The sequence below is a fragment of the Mirounga leonina genome, unplaced genomic scaffold (assembly GCF_011800145.1).
Source record: "Mirounga leonina isolate KUSES-001 unplaced genomic scaffold, KU_Mleo_1.0 Mir_376, whole genome shotgun sequence".
NCBI classification, from domain to species: Eukaryota; Metazoa; Chordata; class Mammalia; order Carnivora; family Phocidae; genus Mirounga; species Mirounga leonina.
In genome coordinates this window covers 11,587,767-11,605,370 of record NW_023270718.1, presented here as the reverse complement: position 1 = coordinate 11,605,370, position 17,604 = coordinate 11,587,767, and the positions used below count along the sequence as shown (strand labels likewise).

Here is a 17,604-nt window from a genome sequence, read left to right as displayed (position 1 = left end):
CTTTGATTTCAGCTCAGTGATACTGATTTCAGACTTCTGGCACCCAGAACTGTGGAAGAAGACATTTCTGTTGTTTTAAGCCATAAGTTTGTGGTAATTTGTTACAGGAGCTATAGGGAACTAATACGCTGTCCTTCATTCTGCTTCTCATATGGGCTCCATTGTCGGCAAGTTCTCCCTTCATGGGGACAGAAAGGCTGCAGCTGTACTAGCCGATAGCTGTTCACGGTTTAAAGTTCCACAGAAAATAGAAGCCCTAACAGTTCAGAAAAAACTTCCTGCCCCGTGAAACCCATAGGTCGAAGTTCCTCATATATCGATCCTGAATCCATCAAGAGGGCCAAGGGGAATGGACTGTGGTATGCCCGAGTCCCGCATCCACACTTGTCCAAACCCCCTGGATTGAGAGTGGGGGCAACTGAGAAACTTTTATACAGCAGATAGCGATTCCAGCTTGGACGCGTTGTCCCCAAGGAAGTTGCAGCTGGACCAGCGCGTAGGTATGTGAGATGCGCACCCCTCCCTGCCAGGCCCCTACTGGACAAGGTCCATGGGGTTGTAAAGAGGACTTGGTGGCCAGAGAATGGACAGGGGTGAGGAGTGTGCATCCTTCTGGCTGCAGAACAGTTCTTTCTCCAGATCTGCTTCCTGTGTCCGAGATCCTGCCGACCTTGAGCGTCGGGGGGTGTGTGTGTGTGTCCCCGTCCCTCTGGGTGTGTAAATGAGGCAGGGAGGGGCTAAGGAAAAGGGCGTATCCATGGCAACGGAGGACGCTACAGCGTTCCAGGGGCCCCTGGACCATCCCTACAGGAACCGAAGGACGCGGGCCTGCGACTGGGGACGAACTACGCAGCTGCGCAGACGCAGTGGGGAGTCCCGCGAGGCGCAAGGTCGCGCCAGGGGACGCGACAGCACCTCCGTGGACACCCTGCGCTCACCCCCACCCCCACCCAGTTCCCCGCGGCCTGAGCCCGGATGCTGACCCGGGCGCTGTCCTAGCCCGGCCGCGCCAGGAGGACGCCGGGGCGGGTCGAGGGCGGTGCGTGAGGCGAGCGGCAGCCGTCCGGCCGGGTTCTAACGCGTGCCCGCGGCTCCCACCGCTGGCCGCGCAGGCGGGGCGCGCGCGGGGCCGGGCGCGCTGCGGGACCACCGAGGGCGAGGCCTTCGCGCCGCCCCGAGGGCCCCGGAAGTGGCTCTGCCGGCTAGGGTCGGGGCGGAAGCGCGCCGCCACCCGGAGTCGCCTGGGGCTCGCTCGTCCGCACCCTGGGCTTCACGGCTCGCTCTTCCGTTCCGTGAGCCTCCTCGGTCATTTACTTCCGTAGCACCCCACCTCCTGCTCGCTCACTCATTCTCGCGTTTACTCACCCCCCTGCTTTCTGATTCCGCCCTCGGTACCCTGAGCTGCGCGATCACCCGTCCCCGATTTGTTGTCCATCCATTTACGCATGCATTCGTTCATCGCTCCTGCTCTCCAGTCCCGCCCTCCGTTCCCTAGGCCGCGCCATCATTCCTTCCTCCATTCGTTCTTCGTTCGCTCGGACCTCCTCCCGGCGCTGCTTCAGGGCACGCCGGGCTCGTCCCGCTTCCGAGCCTTTGCACGTGCCTTCTCCGCGCGAGCATCCAGCCTCCGCTCTCACTTGCCCCTTGTGCTCCAAGCCCGGCGCTTCCTGAGGCCAGAACCCCCGTTGGGCATCTCCCGCGCAGCGTCCCTCCCCTTCTTCCACTCAAGTATTTTTTCATCCAGCCCCCAAGAGGTGAGAGCCCAGGCCCTGGGGGCTGGGGAGAGACACAAATAGTCACTTGTGACCCGTTGGGTATGAGAGCCAATTGTTGGCGTGGGAGGTGGGGCCTGACTGGGGAGGTGGCCACAAACCTTGGTGAGTAGGCATTCTGAGGGAAAAAGAGGAGGACAAGGCTTTCAGGCAGAAAAAGGGGGCACACAGTCTGTGTGAGGACGGTGGGGAGGCTGGAGCAGTGAAGGCAACCGGGAACGACCTTCGGGGATTTGGATACTACCCCAAGATGGGCAGACTCCCAAGCAGGGAGGCCCAGTTAGAGGGGACAGAGGACTGGGCAGCTCCGAAGCATAGGTCTTGGCTGGAGGGATATCCCTGCCAGGCTCCATCCTTAGAGACATGGGGCTCCTGAAGGCAGGTCTTCTGATCTTTCAAGAAACAAGTAAGGGGGCACCTGGGTGGCTCAGTCCTTAAGCATCTGCCTTCGGCTCAGGTCATGATCCTGGGGTCCTGGGATGGAGTCCCGCATTGGGCTCCCTGCTCGGCAGGGAGTCTGCTTCTCCCTCTGACCCTCCCCCCTCTCATGCTCTCTCTCTCTTAAATAAATAAAATCATGGGGCGCCTGGGTGGCTCAGTCGGTTAAGCGACTGCCTTCGGCTCAGGTCATGGTCCCGGGGTCCTGCAATCGAGCCCCGCATCGGGCTCCCTGCTGGGCGGGAGGCCTGCTTCTCCCTCTCCCACTCCCCCTGCTTGTGTTCCCTCTCTCGCTGTGTCTCTCTCTGTCAAATAAATAAATAAAATCTTAAAATAAATAAATAAATAAGGATTTTTATTGAATTCTGATGACTTGTAAAAAAACCTTTTTTTGAGATAATTAGAAACACATCTGTAAGAAATAATAGAAATAGATCCCATGTACCCTTTACCCAGTTTTGTCCAGTGGTAGCATTTTGCAAAACTACAGCATGATAACCAAGACACTCAAATGGGAGTCAGGATACTGAGTATCTCCACCACCTGCGATTCCTCCTGTTGCCATTTTAGCCACACCTACTTCCCTCCCGCCTCCACCCCCTCCTTAACCCTTGGTTTTCTGTTTTCTATTTCTACAATTTTGTCATTTCAAGAATGTTATATACATGTAATCATATAATAAGTAATCTTTTGAAATTGGCTGATGACTTTTTTTAAATTAACCCTTTTAATGTGTACAGTCACTTTTTTTAGTAAATTCACATTTTGTGCAACCATCACCACAGTCTAATTCCAGGACATTTTCATCACCCTAAAAGAAACTCCATACCCATTAATCAAACTCCCCATTCCTTCTTCCCCAGCTCCTGGCAGCCACTAATCTACTTCCTGTTTCTTACAGATTTGCCTATCCTGGACATTTCAGATAAACAGAATCATACAATGTGAAGTCTTTTGTGTCTTGATTCTTTCATTTAGCATAGTGCTTTTTTTTTTTTTTTTAAGATTTTATTTATTTCCTTGACAGAGAGAGACACAGCGAGAGAGGGAACACAAGCAGGGGGAATGGGAGAGGGAGAAGCAGGCTTCCCGCTGAGCAGGGAGCCCGATGTGGGGCCCGATCCCAGGACCCTGGGATCATGACCTGAGCCGAAGGCAGACGCTTAACAACTGAGCCACCCAGGCGCCCCTCATTTAAATTTTTAAAAAAGCGTGTTGGAAGGGGGCAGTCAGGTAAAATCTGTCTGTTAGCCAAATCTGGCTGTCCAGTTTGCAGACTTTAGTGTTCTGTGTGGGGGATGAATGGAGCCAAGTAGTTGAAGAAGCCAGGGCAGAGGCCCCTGAGAAAAGCAGGGAGGGAGGAGGGACGAGGGACCACAGACTGGGCACCTCCGTATATCTCTCCAACAGATGGACACATAGGTGGGAACACTTCTGGACTCGCTGATAGACACAATCACCCCAACCCGCAGACCCCACTTATTCTCAGAGGGTCCTCTGGAGGGGGCTTCATGGCCTGGCTGTGCTCACAGGCTCCCCTTTGTGTCTCCAGGTCCAGAGGAAGTGCCCAGGGACATGTGGCTGCCCTGCCTGGGAAGGGGCATGATGGCTGCCCAGATGAGCAAGGCATCAGCTCTGGCTCCTGGGGTCCTTCAGAGCACACCAGCCCCAGTGGTGGGTGAGCCCAGCTCTGAGACCCCTGGCCAGTGCTTCTGGGGGTTCCACTATGAGGAGGAAGAGGGTCCCCGTGAGGCCCTGGCCCGGCTCTGGGAGCGCACTCCAAGGAGCAGATGCTGGAGCTCCTGGTGCTGGAGCAGTTCCTGTGCGCACTGCCCCCTGAGATCCAGGCCCGTGTGGAGGGACAGCGGCCAGGCAGCCCTGAGGAGGCCACTGCCCTGGTCCAGGGGCTGCGCCAGGAGCTGGCCGGGCCAGAACTCCAGGTGAGGGCCAGCTGGGTCGGGGCTGGGTCGGCTTCCTCCTGAGCCTGGCTTACAGTCCCTAGCTAGTGCTGGTGGAGTGGGGGTGCTGTGGGAGAAGGATGGTGGGAGCTTGGTGGTCTTGGCTCAGACTCCAGAGTTAGACTGATGCCCTCAAGTTCACACCTGCCCAGTCAGGTGCAGGGATGTGTGGGAAGTGACCATAGAGGCAGGCACAGTGGTCTCCTAGCACGCCCCCATCATAGGCTGGGTTGTCAAAGCTCAACAAGGCCACGGTTTGACTCAGAGTTGGCCTGGGATGCTGCCTCTATGGGGAAAGTTGGAGCATCTCTAGGCCCACCTGCCCTGTTTCCCTGTTCCAGGCTGAAGAGGGGCCAGGGGCACCAGCTCAGGAAAGGTGGGGGTGATGGCCATGCCCCAATACAGCCAGCCCCAAGCTTTGCCCCTGCTCTAGTTCTGTCAAAATCACATCATTCCTGAGACCCACTCATCCCCTCCACCCCATTTGAGCTCTCAGGCATTTGCTTTCTCTCTCTCCCCATTTCAGAGGACAGAAGCAAGGTCGAGTCCCTAGGACAGAGGGCCCAGCAGGTGGCTCTAGGGAAAGGCGACACTCCCTGGATTGTGCTGAAGACTGACACAACAGACCCTTCTGAGGGGGCTGCATCTGGAGGCCTGGGGGCCTGGGAAGACCCCACAGAGGCAGAGGACCAGGGGGCCTCCAGAGGGGAGCTGGAGCCCGCAGACCGTGGGAGAGACTGGGTCGGGCCCAGAAGCATCCGAGAAAACCTGGTGCCAAGCCCCTGGCCTCTCCCCAGGGAGCCGGCCTGCCGGTGCAGTGAGTGTGGCAAGGTGTTCAGCCGGAGTTCCTACCCGGTGCAGCACAGGCGAGTGCACACGGGCGAGAAGCCATACATGTGCACGGAGTGTGGCAAGGCCTTCGCCTGGAGCTCCAACCTCAGCCAGCAGCAGCGCATCCACACGGGCGAGAGGCCCTACGCGTGCCGGAGTGTGGCAAGGCTTTCCGCGCGCACTCGCAGCTCATCCACCGCCAGAAGACGCACAGCGGCGTGAAGCCCTTCCGCTGCCCAGACTGTGGCACGGCCTTCGGCCGCAGCACTCCACGGGTGCAGCATCGGCGCCCGCACACGGTGAGAAGCGCTTTGAATGCCCCGAATGCGGCAACGCCTTCGGCTGGAACTCCAACTTCCTGGAGCACCGGCGTGTGCACATGGGTGCACGGCCCCACACCTGCCCTGCCTGCGGCAAGGCCTTCAGCCAGAGCTCCAATCTGGCGGAGCACCTGAAGATCCACGCGGGCACAAGGCCGCACACGCGCCCCGATTGCGGCAAGGCCTTCCTGCGCCGGCGGGCCTGCGGTAGCACCCGCGCACACACAGCGGCGAGAGGCCCTTCGCCTGCGCGGAGTGTGGCAAGAGCTTCCGCGAGAGCTCGCAGCGCCTGCAGCACCAGCGCGCGCACGGGCGAGCGGCCCTTCGAGTGTGCTGAGTGCGGCCAGGCCTTCATCATGGGCTCCAATCTGGCCGAGCACCAGCGCGTACACACCGGCGAGAAGCCCCGCGTGTGCGCCCAGTGTGGCAAGGCCTTCAGCCAGCGCTCCAACCTGCTCAGCCACCAGCACATCCACTCTGCTGCCAAGCCCTATGCCCGTGCCGACTGCGGCAAAGCCTTCAAGGGCAGCTCGGGCCTGGCACACCACCGGCGCACGCACACCGGGGAGAAGCCGTTCGTCTGCGCCGATTGCCGCAAGGCTTTTGTGCGCAACTCCGAGCTCGTGAGCCACCGGCGCACGCAACGGGCGAGCGGCCCTACGTGCGTAGTGTGTGCAGCAAGCCCTTCAGTCACCGCTCCAACCTCAACGAACACCAGAAGCGACACGCGGGCGGTGCCGCGCCCTGACTCTGGGATGCCCCTGGGAGATGGTGAGGCTGGGCCAGCTCGGTGGCGCGCGAGGCACAGGACGTGGCCATCGTGGATCAGGATGAGCAGCGTCGTGTAAAATCGCCACCCCCCCCCCCCCCGTGTGGGCTGCGTGCTGGAGCGCAGGGGCAGCGACAATTGGGACAGAGGATTAAGCCGTTATAACAGCCCCTGGGACGATGGGAGTCTCACCTGGTGGCCCCCTGGGGCCTGGCTGCGGATGCGTGGCGGGGAGGTGATTCACAGGGTAAAGGCAGTGAATTTCGGTGCTGGGAGGGGTGCATCCGTGCAGAGACTGGAGGCTGCCACAGGCGTGGTGGATCCCCAGGACGAGGGCTAGGTGAGTCCCCTCCCCTGCTTCCCCTCCACCTCAGCTGGATCTGAGGTTGCACAGGATTTTTTGTTTTAGGCCAAGGGCCAGAAGGTCAGAGGCCTTGCTCTGGGACCCTGGTGAGCAGCAGGAGGCCTAGGGCAAAGGGGAAGAGTGGGGGTGGTTCTGCCATCCTCCCCTCCCAGGTGCTTCCCCCCACGTGCCCCTCCCTCCTGTTCTCTCCACAGTTGTGGCGTCCACTGCACTATTCTCCCTGGGGGGTGAGCACCAGCTCCATCTAGCACCCTCACTAGAGCCTCTCTGGAAGGTGGTGTGTCTGTGTCTCCTCTCTGGAATGCGGTGGGGGACATGCTCAGTCTGCACAGGACCGCTTCTCTGGCCTGGCCACCACCACCCTTCTCGCTTCCCATGCCGGGATTGTCCTGGTCTGCCCCCCTGTGTGCTCTGGGGTCTCCCCTGGCGTCTGCGGGTTTGACGGTCTTCCCGCCTCCACCACCATTTTAGGGAGCCTCTTTCTGCCCTCGGCTGCCACTGGATGTGCTGTGCTTCCTTCTGCTCCTGGGTCTGGGATTGGCAGCCTCCAGCATTAAGCTTGTGAGAGAAGCAGGGAGAGGGAATGCGTGGAGCTACAACCCTGATTAGTGAAACCTTTGTAGCTTGGAAAGTTCCTTCTCACCTTGTCTCCAGAGCGGAGCCCCAGAGGGGACCAGATAGGCCTGAGGACTCGCAGCTGATGAGGACCCTATTTGGCTGTCTGCTGGGGTAGCAATTTCTGTCACAAAGGTCACTGAGCATCCGTATCCAGTGCTTTGCAGGGACTTCTCCACCTGCACCCTGAGTGCTGAGTTGGGAGGCTTAAGCTGGCCCTCGGCGAGGGGAGAAGAGGCTGGTACAGACAGCCCAAACCTGACCACTAGTATCTCCCTGCAACAGGGCGGGAGGAGCATCTGGCCCACTTGATGGGTGGGAGGTGGGCCAGAAGGGGGCTGTCTCAGGTGGGAGGCAGGCCGCTAAATCACCCTCCCTCGGGATTTTGAGGGAATTGGTTAGTTAGCTTTGTAAGGCTGAAGGAACACAAGTGAATACTGAAAACCCAGAGATGGATAACCATAGAGCACTTACTACCTCTAGGACTGGGGTGCAAAAGAGAAGGGGTGGATTTACAAGGGCCTAGGGGCTGGGGGAGGGGCTTGGGCTTTTGCTGGAACTTTGAGGGTGCGCAGAGAGACTGCTTCGAAACTAGCATTATATTCTGTTCTATCCAGTGGCATCATTGGATCTTCTGGGTAATAGGGCCCAAGGCCCAGAGCAGCCTGCTTTGTACCCAGGACCTGTGGCGTGGGCCCCACACAAAACTGCAGTTGAAAACAGACTGGAGCAGCAAACTGAGATATATATGTTGTGTCCAGGGTTCAGAGGCCTCCTGTATTGTATTTTTATTTTTTTAAGATTCTATTTATTTATCTGAGAGAGAACACACAAGCAGGGAGAGCAGGAGAGGGAGAAACAGACTCGCCGCTGAGCAGGGAGCCCGATGTGGGGCTCGATCCCACGACACCAGGATTAAGACCTGGGCCAAAGGCAGCTGCTTAACCCACTGAGCCACCCAGGCATCCCATGCAACTCTTGATGTTAGGGTTGTGAGTTCAAGCCTCACGTTGGGTATACAGATTACTTAAAAGTAAAAATAAAAATCTTTTTAAAAAATTCTCTATTTCCCGTCTTTTCCTCTGGGTGCTTTGTAGCCCTCTGGAAGAAGAGCAGGCAGTGGGTTGGGCATTGGTTCTGGTGCTTGTGCTTGGAGGAGGGGGTGTGGATTTAGGATTTCTAGAGTCTGCCTATTTCCTCCTGCTTTTCCTCATTATTCTGACCATTGGGAAGGGGGTCAGGTGTCTTAAATTTTTGTTCATCTGTACCTCTTTGGACCATCAATCTGGTTCCTTCCTACGATGCATCTTTATTATGGAGTAACATAAAAGTCTGAATGTAGGAAATTTTACCCCAGATCATATGAACTTGAAAAGCATCTGGGTTACTTTTTATCCTTTTGAGTTTTAAAATGGGCAATTTTCACAAGCACTTGCCTTTAAACCAATTAAATAGAGCTCCTCTACAAGTTAGTTTTAGCAATACCATCCAGAGATAGAGAAAATACCTCACATTTATAACACACATAGATACATGTACACAAACAAGATGCAAACAAAATTTAGCCTTTGTTTCACTATTATTTGTGCAGAGGACATTAAAGACCCAATTTCCAAATATCCCCTTTTTATTAAATCTACTTGTAAGATAGCATTATAATTTATGGATCCATTTATTAGTTATTTTCCATTTCCAGTTAGAACATGGCCAGTTGTATGCAAAGATACCAAAAGCTGTAGCAACAAACAAACCAAATAAAGCTCAGAGTACCTCTGGGATTGCTGGTTCTTCCCCAAAAGTTGGGGACTTCACTGACTCAACCAAATGGCTTCCGAGTTTCTGGTTACTTAGTCTTATAGTTGGCTTTCTTCAATTGTGCACACAAAAAATCTAATTCAGACATGTCAAAAGAACCCCACTGCGGCCGTCCGAGATTCTGGTTATCCATTTTTTTTTTTTAAAGATTTTATTTATTTATTTGAGAGAGAAAGAGAGAGCACATGAGAGGAAGGAGGGTCAGAGGGACCAGCAGACTGCCCGCTGAGCGGGGAGCCCGATGCGGGGCTCGATCCCGGGACTCCAGGATCATGACCTGAGCCGAAGGCAGTCGCTCAACCGACTGAGCCACCCAGGCGCCCCTATTGACTATATTTCTTATGTTATACTTTCCACCCCTGTGACTTACTTATTTTATAACTGGAAGAATTTTTTTTTTAAAGATTTATTTATTTATTTGAGAGAGCGAGAATGAGAGAGAGTACATGAGAGGGGGGGAGGGTCAGAGGGAGAAGCAGACCCCCCGCCGAGCAGGGAGCCCGATGCAGGACTCGATCCCGGGACTCCAGGATCACGACCTGAGCCGAAGGCAGTCGCCCAACCGACTGAGCCACCCAGGCGCCCGATTCCTCTTATCCTTACCTTTTCCCACTGAAGCTAGCCTTGCAAGTATAGGCTCTGTATGTGTGTACGGATAGCCTGCCTGAATTTTCCATGGGGGTTATTGGTTTTCTGGGTGTTGTTCTGGCTTTTGAAGCCCAGTTGCCCATTCCTTTTAGTTTTGGTTTTATTTTTAGAATAAGGCTTGAATAAGATCTAAGGACATTAAGTGGTGGATCAAGAGGGTGCTGCTTGTGAGCGTTACTTCTGAATGGCCGTAATACACTCTGTGTCTCGGTTTCTCCTTGTAAGGTCTAGGACCATTGAGGGGCTTGGAACACTGCATGATCAATCCTTGTGTGTGCATCCCTGGATGAGCCAATCATTAATCACTTTATGAGATGGGAAATTCCTATGGGACTGCTGCATGTCTGAGGAATATCTTCAGACACTTCTGCTAGGCTTTCATTCACCTGAAAGCACCATTCAACTCGAAGGAGCAAGCGTCCCTTCTCTTTGGAGCTGAGTTATTCACTCTCTCATATTTCTATGGAGAAAATTTACTCAAGCCTTATATATTAATAACATCCATTAGTATAATGCCAAATTAAAACAACCAACCCATCAACTTCCCCCCGTCCCAGGTTGTTCCCACCTAAAGAACATTACCGGTAACCTTTAACAGTTCAAATAAAAATCAGGACTATTCACTCAAATTGAAGAGGTCCAGGTATCAGGACCTCACCAGATACACCTGTGAGGTGCTGAGGAGCTGGAGGGGCACAGAGGGTCCGTGCTCGTACCAAGCACTGAGTTCTAGATGATCCCCAGGTGTTCTCAGGCAAGTTGCTCTGATATCCTGTTGACTACGCCAAGAAATGATGCAAAACGAACAAACCCTTTAACATTTTTTAAAGAGAAAGGAAAAGAGTTTTATTCGAGCCCAAGTTAGGGCAGGTGCCCAGGACACAGTCTGCACAAAGAAGAGAGTGCTCTGGGGAAGGAACATTTGGCTCAGGGATATATATGTTTTTTACAAAAAGACTTATGGGGCACCTGGGTGGCTCAGTCAGTTAAGTGTCTGCCTTCGGCTCAGGCCTGATCCCAGGGTCCTTGGATAAGCCCAGAGTGCCCTCAGCGGGGAGGCTGCTTCTCCCTCTGCCTCTCCCTGCACTGGTGTGTGCTCTTTCTCTCTCTCAATTTCTCGCTCTCTTTTTTTAAAAAAAGATTTTATTTATTTGAGAGAGAGAGAATGAGATAGAGAGAGAGCATGAGAGGGGGAGGGTTAGAGGGAGAAGCAGACTCCCTGCTGAGCAGGGAGCCCGATGCGGGACTTGATCCAGGGACTCCAGGATCATGACCTGAGCCGAAGGCAGACGCCTAACCGACTGAGCCACCCAGGCACCCTCAATCTCTCTTAAATAAGTAAATAAAATCTTTAAAAAAAAATGAGTTACAAATCATCATGATGAAGGACATTCCAGAAAGTTTCAGACTTTATCTTATGTTTTTAGTATGTGCAAGTCTGTATGACTTTAATCTCATGGGACCCAGGGAGGTTTTGTTTGTTTGTTTGTTTTTCTTATCTTTATGTTTGGAATGCTCCTTTTGTTGTTGTTGTTGTTTTAATGAAGCAGACATACAGTGTGTGCTCAGGGCAGAAGTAGAGCCCATGCTTTGAGGTTTTGTGTGGTCATTTTGATCTTAGTAAATGTTAAAGTATAGCTTCCCTGGGAGCCCTGGAGCAGGGCCGACAAACATTAAAAATTGAAAATTTCCTTGATCAGTTAGTATTTATTACATTATTTTAATTTTTATTTTAAAATTGTATTTCTCATATTTTAAGTCATTTCACTTGCTAAGGTTATTGTTTGCTATTATTTTTAAAATTATCATTTTTATTATTTATTGCTTAGTTTATTAATTACACAGAATCATTGATTATGGTTATTGATGAGGCTCCCAAAGGCCTTGGAGTTTTGCCCTTTGTCCCTACCCCTGCAGGCGCCCCCCCCGGGAAGGACAAATAATAGGGAAGAGGTCATTGCCCCTTGCTGCCCCTTTGCCGCCCTCACCCTCGCTTGGGCTTTATCACCCCAGACACTCACCGACTAGAGCAAGGCTGGCCATCATGTCTATACTTGGGGCCTTCCTGATGCTCTGGGGTGAGGTTGCTGGGGCCGGGCTCCCTTGGGGCAGGAGGGAGGAGGACAGATAGGAATGGGGGCCTCACAGCTGCCATCTCTACAGGTCTCTCACTGGGCCCAGCAACCGAGGGAGCCATAGGTGAGTCCGGGTTGGGTCTTGGGGAAGGTGGGCACCTGCAGAGGTGAGCCCCTGTCCTAGGGCCCAGCATTGACCTCCACCTGCCACGCAGTATTCGAGACCCGGCCGAACCTGTGGGCAGAGGCTGAATCGCTGCTGGAGCCCTGGGCCAACTTGACACTGACATGCCAGGCCCGCCTGATGACCCCAGATTTTGAGCTGTTTAAGGACGGGGTAACCCAGGAACTTGTGCACCTTGATTTACCTGCCATGGAGCACCAGTTCCCGCTAGGAGCAGTGACAAGTGACACCCGGGGCCTCTACCGCTGCCGCTCTGGCTTGAACAGCAGATGGACCCAGTTGAGCAACCTCCTGGAGGTGACTGGAGCAGGTGAGCAGGGGCTTTAACGGAGCCACAGGACAGGGAGGAGAGGGCTGCTGGAGAGGCCTGACTTCCTCCCTTCCTCCTCCTCACTCTCCTGGTCCTACTTTTCTGACATGGGGTGTGGGTGGCTGGGGTGGGGGGGTCCCTGAGCAGCTAGGTGGCCTTTGGCAAGTCATCTGACATCTCTGATCCTGTTTCCTTATCTGTAAAATGAGGATGATGTTTGCACTGATCCCAGAAGGTTGTGAGGAATAAATGACTGAATCCCCAGAAAGCCTAGCACATTTCCCTTAACATATCCTCTTCTTGTTTAATGCCCCCGTCTCCTCCTGTCCCTGCCTCCCTTTCCTTTATCAATGTCTTCCATTTCCCTGGCTCCCTCATATTTCCTTCCTTCCTTCCTTCTTTCTTTCTTTGTTTCTTTCAGATTTATTTATTTTAGAGAGAGAGAGAGCACTGTGTGTGGTGGGGGAGGAACAGAGGGAGAGGGAGAGAGAGAATCCTTAAGCAGACTCCCCACTGAGCACAGGCCCCCCCCCCCCCCCCCGCCGCATCATGACCTGAGCCAAATCAGGAGTCCGAAGCTCAACTGACTGAGCCGCCCAGGCGCCCCTCCCTCCCATTTTCATGAGTGTGGAGATCCTAGTCTGGCTGGGTCTTGCATGTCTCCCAAGTCATTCAGAACGACCCATCAAACCTGCTCCACCCACAGAGTCCCTACCCCCACCTTTGCTCTCAACTGAGCCCGTGTCCTGGATCACACCGGGTCTGAAGATGAAACTGCTGTGCCATGGGGGATTTCGTGGTGTGACCTTCCTGCTGAGGCGCGAAGGCGATGATCAGTTTTTAGGCGTGGCTGAGGCCCCTAAAGATGCAGAGGCTACCTTCTCAGTCCATCAGCCTGGCAATTACAGCTGCAGCTACAGGACCCACAAAGCAGGTGCACCCTCTGAGCCCAGTGCTACTGTGACAGTCGAGGAGCTGGGTGAGTGTGTTGACCATCCCAGAGGGCTTTCTGGGGTAGGAGGTTCCTGGAGGACAGAGCTGCATTTACCTTGATCCCCAACCCTGAATACCGTTGCCCAGGATTAGGTCTGGGAAACAGTGGTCACACAGTTGGGTGGATCGCACCTGACCTGAACACTGACACTGCGGCAGCTCGGGGTGGGGGTCGGGGGCCTGGCTGACCGTAGCTTTCTCGGGAACAGTCCCACAGCGGGGGTATCCGGGACTCTAGCCCCAGCGACCCTCCCTGCCTTGCAGAAGCACCGTTGCCACCCACGCTGAGTTTCCAGGGAGAGTCTGCAGGTGTCCTGCCCCGGGGGGCCAGCGCGACCCTCCTTTGCGTGGCGCCCCTGAGCGGCGTGGAATTCCAGCTGCGGCGGGGCGAGGAGGAGCTGCGGGGACCCCGGAGCTCCACCAGCCCAGACCGCATCTTCTTTCACCTGAACGCGGCGGCTCTAGGGAACGGCGGTCTCTACACCTGCCGCTATCGGCTGCGTGGTGAGCAAACCTGGTCCTCTGACAGCGCGCCTGCCGAGCTGCTGCTGAGCGACGGTAAGCCTGGCAGCCACAGGCTGGGACGTGGGCATGGGGCTGGGAGGGCGACAGCGCTCTGCTCCCCGGGCGGGGAGCGGGAGGAGGGGCCCAGGGAAGGGTTCCCCGGAATTGCAGGGCTCTGGTTGGGGCCCAATCCCAACTCATCCGCCCGGCCTCAGTTTCCCCAGCTGAGAATGGGACAATGAGCTCAGCATCCCCAAGGCTTCAATAAGAATAACTGGGTCAACACGCAAGTCTGGCGCAGGCCATGCAGGCGCCCGCCCCCTGCCGGGCGTCCCCTCCTGTCTCCCGGGTCTGGGTGGGCGCCCGAGGCCTGTTTGTTGGAGGGAACCAGGCTGGGGCTGTGGAAGGGAGCCAGGCCTGTTGCAGGGCCTGCCAAGGACCGGGAGCGACCACCCCAAGAGAGGATCCCAGCCATCTGCAACCGCATGTCCTGGGCTTGGTGACAAAACTCGACGCCTTCCCCACGTCTGTTTTTATGGACAAACTAATAAGGAATAGTTTTGGACTGTGTGTGAGGGATCCGGTGAGGTCTGGAGGGTGCTACAGTTTGAAGCGGAGGGGGGCCGGCGGACTCTTTCAGGCAGAAGGCGCGAGGCTGGATCGCACGTGAGGCCCAAGCCTTCCCCTCCGCGCCCGGGTCAGCCAGTGTTCTCCCCATAGAGACGCTCCCCGCGCCGGAGCTCTCGGCCCACCCCGCGACTCCGCACCCCGCGCCAGGCACGCTGGTGCAGCTGCGGTGCCGGGCTCCCCGGGCCGGCCTGCGCTTCGCCCTGGTGCGCGAGGGCGCCGAGCGCCGAGTGCACCGTGTCCTGAGCCCCGCGGGGACAGAGGCCACCTTCGAGCTGCGGGACGTGTCGATGGTGGACTCCGCCAACTACAGCTGCGTCTATGTGGACACGGCGCCACCCTTCGAGGGCTCGGCGCCCAGCGCGCCCCTGGAGCTGCGCGTAGACGGTGAGCGGGCGAGGGCTCCCAGCCGTGAGCAAATGAGCGCGCCGAAGGGAAGTGCACCGGGCCTTGGTCCTGTCCGCACAGCAAACCCTTCGGGCCAATGGAATTTCGGCTGCCGATGGTCTGCGGGACACCTCGCATTTGGCTCATTTCCTGCGCTCTCTGCCGGGAACACCGTTTCCTTTGGCCATTTCCTCCTTTCCCACACCTGTCCTGAGGTCCTGACTGCCAAATGCTGGGTACTCCAGGAAGTCTCAGAGCAGGCCCGGGTCTAGGGAACTTGCAAGGTCTTGGGGAAGAGGGTGATCCGTAAGATAAGAGGAGGAACCGTGTCTGTTCAGGACCAGGAAAAGGCGGAAAGTTGTGTGAGGACAAAGGGTAGCCTCCTGGAGGGATGGAGCAGCCAGCAGGCCTGGGTTTAGTGGGAGGCAGGAAGGCGGAGGGGGGCTGGGGCAGCTACTACCTGAGTGGAGGACCTCACTTGACTGACCTGGCTGCTCCACCCAGGACCCCCCCCCAGGCCACGGCTCCGGCCCCTGTCGCGTGGGGCGGTTGTTCCTGGCCATGATGCGGTCTTGCGCTGCGAGAGCCAGGTGCCCAGCGTTGTGCCCACGGTCATCTTCGAGCTGCTGCGAGCAGACGAAGAGGAGCCTTCAACCAAACTCTGGACCAGCCACCCCTCAGCAGACCTTGTACTGACCTATGTGGGGCCCCAGCACGCAGGCAACTACAGCTGCCGATACCGCTCATGGTCGCCCAAACCCTTCGTGTCTGAGCTCAGCGACCCGGTGGAGCTCCAGGTGGCAGGTGAGCCTTTCCTCTGGTTCTGTGAGCGGGGTTCCTCTTTCTGGCCTTTGCCCAGATTGTGCCCTCTACCAGGAGTGCCCCTTCCCTGCACCTCCTCCCAGCACATTGGTTAGTGTGCCTAGTCTGCTGGGGTTATGATGGAAATTACAGGCAGGGAAAGGACACATGAAGAGGCCCTGGAGCAGACTGTGGTTTGGTCAGGTAGACACCTGGACGGAGGCCTAGGTGTGTGCGGGGGGAGGGGGGGTTGGCTGGCAGCTGACCAAGCTACTTCCTTCCTGAGGGGCCTCAGTGAGGTCTGCCCTGATTTCACCAGGGAGGAGAACACATGATGCCTCCCTCCCTTAACATTTCTCTTTTGTCAAATTTGTCTAGGAAGTTGATCCAGCTGCAGACTCAGGCCACTAATGGTACCTTTGGCAAATAGTTTCTCCAGTCTGGCTCTGATCCCTCAAGCTGCAGCTAGAGGCTGGACTCCCCCTGAAGGTGCTGGACTGTCCCTCATTCCTCCTGGAAATTAATAAAAATGTGAAGAGACTTTAAAAGGTGTCCTTGACTAATGGCAGCCCTGGTGCAGGGGGCTGTACTTCCAGGGTTGAGGGAAGTGGGCTGGGATCTTGTGTCCTAAAGGTGGACGGGCTCTGGGTTGGAACCTGAGGATACAGGGGCCAAGGATTGGCTACTTGGGACCACATTTTTCAAGATTGCCTTTTGGTTTCTTCAAGCCGCCTCCTACTCCCCAGGCACCTCTGCCTGATCCCCAGCAGGTCTGGGTAGGTAGCTCTCCAGACATACCCAACCCCACCTTGACCAAATTGGTCCCCACACTGGGAGGCACTTCAGAGAGGCTGCATTTTGTAGTTTTGTTTTCTGGACTGAGTGGCCACCAGCTGGTGGTGCTGAGTCTGTCCCCAAAGGCTAGGTCTCTCACACTGGAGATTGAAACTGTTGTAGGGTTGAGACTCCTCTTTATTCTTTCCCACTTTCCCACAGATCTAAGGCCCTTTGCCCCACCCAATATCCCACTGGACATTTCATTGCCCAGTCCACTTAAGAGCTTGGTTCTCAAGGTACAGGCATACCAGTAGGTGTGTACCAGCATTATCAACTAATACTTGATAAATTTTGTTTAAGGAATTTGCCTATTTCATCTGATTGGTCTGATTTACTGGTATAGAGTTGCTTACAACATTCCTTTATTCATTTAATGCCTACAGGGTCTGTAGTGATGTCATCTCTTTCATGCTTGACATTGTGACCCTTCTACCTCCCTCCCCACCCATTTCTTCCCCTCTGTCAGTCTAGCTAGGGGTTTATCAGTAAAGAATTAACTTTTGGATTTGTTCATTTTTTTCTATGGTCTCTTTTCTACTTTGTGGATCTCTATTTGTATCATTATTATTCTCTTCCTTCTACTTCTGAATTAATTTGTTCTTCTTCACTTTCTTCAGGAAACACAGATCATTGATTTCTTGGGGGTAAACATCAGTAACAGCTCATTATTAGGCTTAAAAACAAGTTTGTATTAGTTTAAATAACAGGAAATTACTTCTTTGTGGATAAAAAATAATTGGCAATATTTAAATACTGGCAACTTCATCAATTATATCCAGTTGGTAGGTGGTGTTTAGTTCTTCTGTATCCTGATTTCCTATCTACTTGTTTTGTTGATTTTAGAAAGAGGAGTGTAGAAGTCTCCAATTATAATTATGAATTTATTATTTTCTTCCAGTTCTGTTAGTTTTTGCTTCCTGTATTTCAGGGCTTTGTTGGTAGATGCATACATATTTAGAATTGTTATTTCTTGGTGGATTGACCTTTATCATTATGTAATGTCCCTCTTTATCCCTGGTAATTTTCCTTGTTCTGAAGTCTACTTGGTATGATATTAAAATAGTCACTCTAGCATTCTTTGGTTAATTTTTGTATTATATATCTTTCTCCACCCTTTTATTTTTTCAATTTTTTGGTGTATAGTTGACATACGTTACATTAGTTTCAGGTGTACAACAATGATTTGACAAGTTTATACATTATGCTCTGCTCACAAGTATAGCTACCATCTGTCACCACACAACACTATTACAATGTCATTGACTATATTCCTTATGCTGTGCCTTTTATTCCTGTGACTTATTCATTCCATAACTGGAAGACTGCATCTCCCATTCCCCTTTAAAACTTACCTAT

The 17,604-nt window shown here is 54.2% G+C and overlaps 2 protein-coding genes across 2 annotated transcripts; both read left to right on the top strand.

Moving 5' to 3' along the window:
- The first annotated feature begins 757 nt into the window (after positions 1–757).
- On the top strand, positions 758–6,272 carry ZNF497 (zinc finger protein 497). The gene is given in 9 exon segments (XM_034986540.1): positions 758–890; positions 955–1,292; positions 1,496–1,754; positions 4,695–5,150; positions 5,153–5,293; positions 5,296–5,511; positions 5,514–5,628; positions 5,630–5,958; positions 5,961–6,272. Coding segments are annotated over 9 exon segments (2,094 nt in total). The 3' UTR covers positions 6,068–6,272.
- Positions 6,150–15,527, top strand: A1BG (alpha-1-B glycoprotein). Its single transcript, XM_034986539.1, has 8 exons — positions 6,150–6,158; positions 6,257–6,428; positions 11,694–11,729; positions 11,821–12,099; positions 12,806–13,078; positions 13,357–13,650; positions 14,317–14,610; positions 15,115–15,527. Exons 1-8 carry the CDS (start codon positions 6,150–6,152, stop codon positions 15,525–15,527), a joined length of 1,770 nt encoding a protein of 589 aa, XP_034842430.1.
- Positions 15,528–17,604: the final 2,077 nt, after the last annotated feature.

Coding starts and splice junctions, on each gene's coding strand:
- A1BG (XM_034986539.1), top strand. Junction 11,730..11,820: donor AGCAACCGAGGGAGCCATAG/GTGAGTCCGGGT, acceptor CCTGCCACGCAG/TATTCGAGACCCGGCCGAAC. Junction 13,079..13,356: donor TGTGACAGTCGAGGAGCTGG/GTGAGTGTGTTG, acceptor CCTGCCTTGCAG/AAGCACCGTTGCCACCCACG.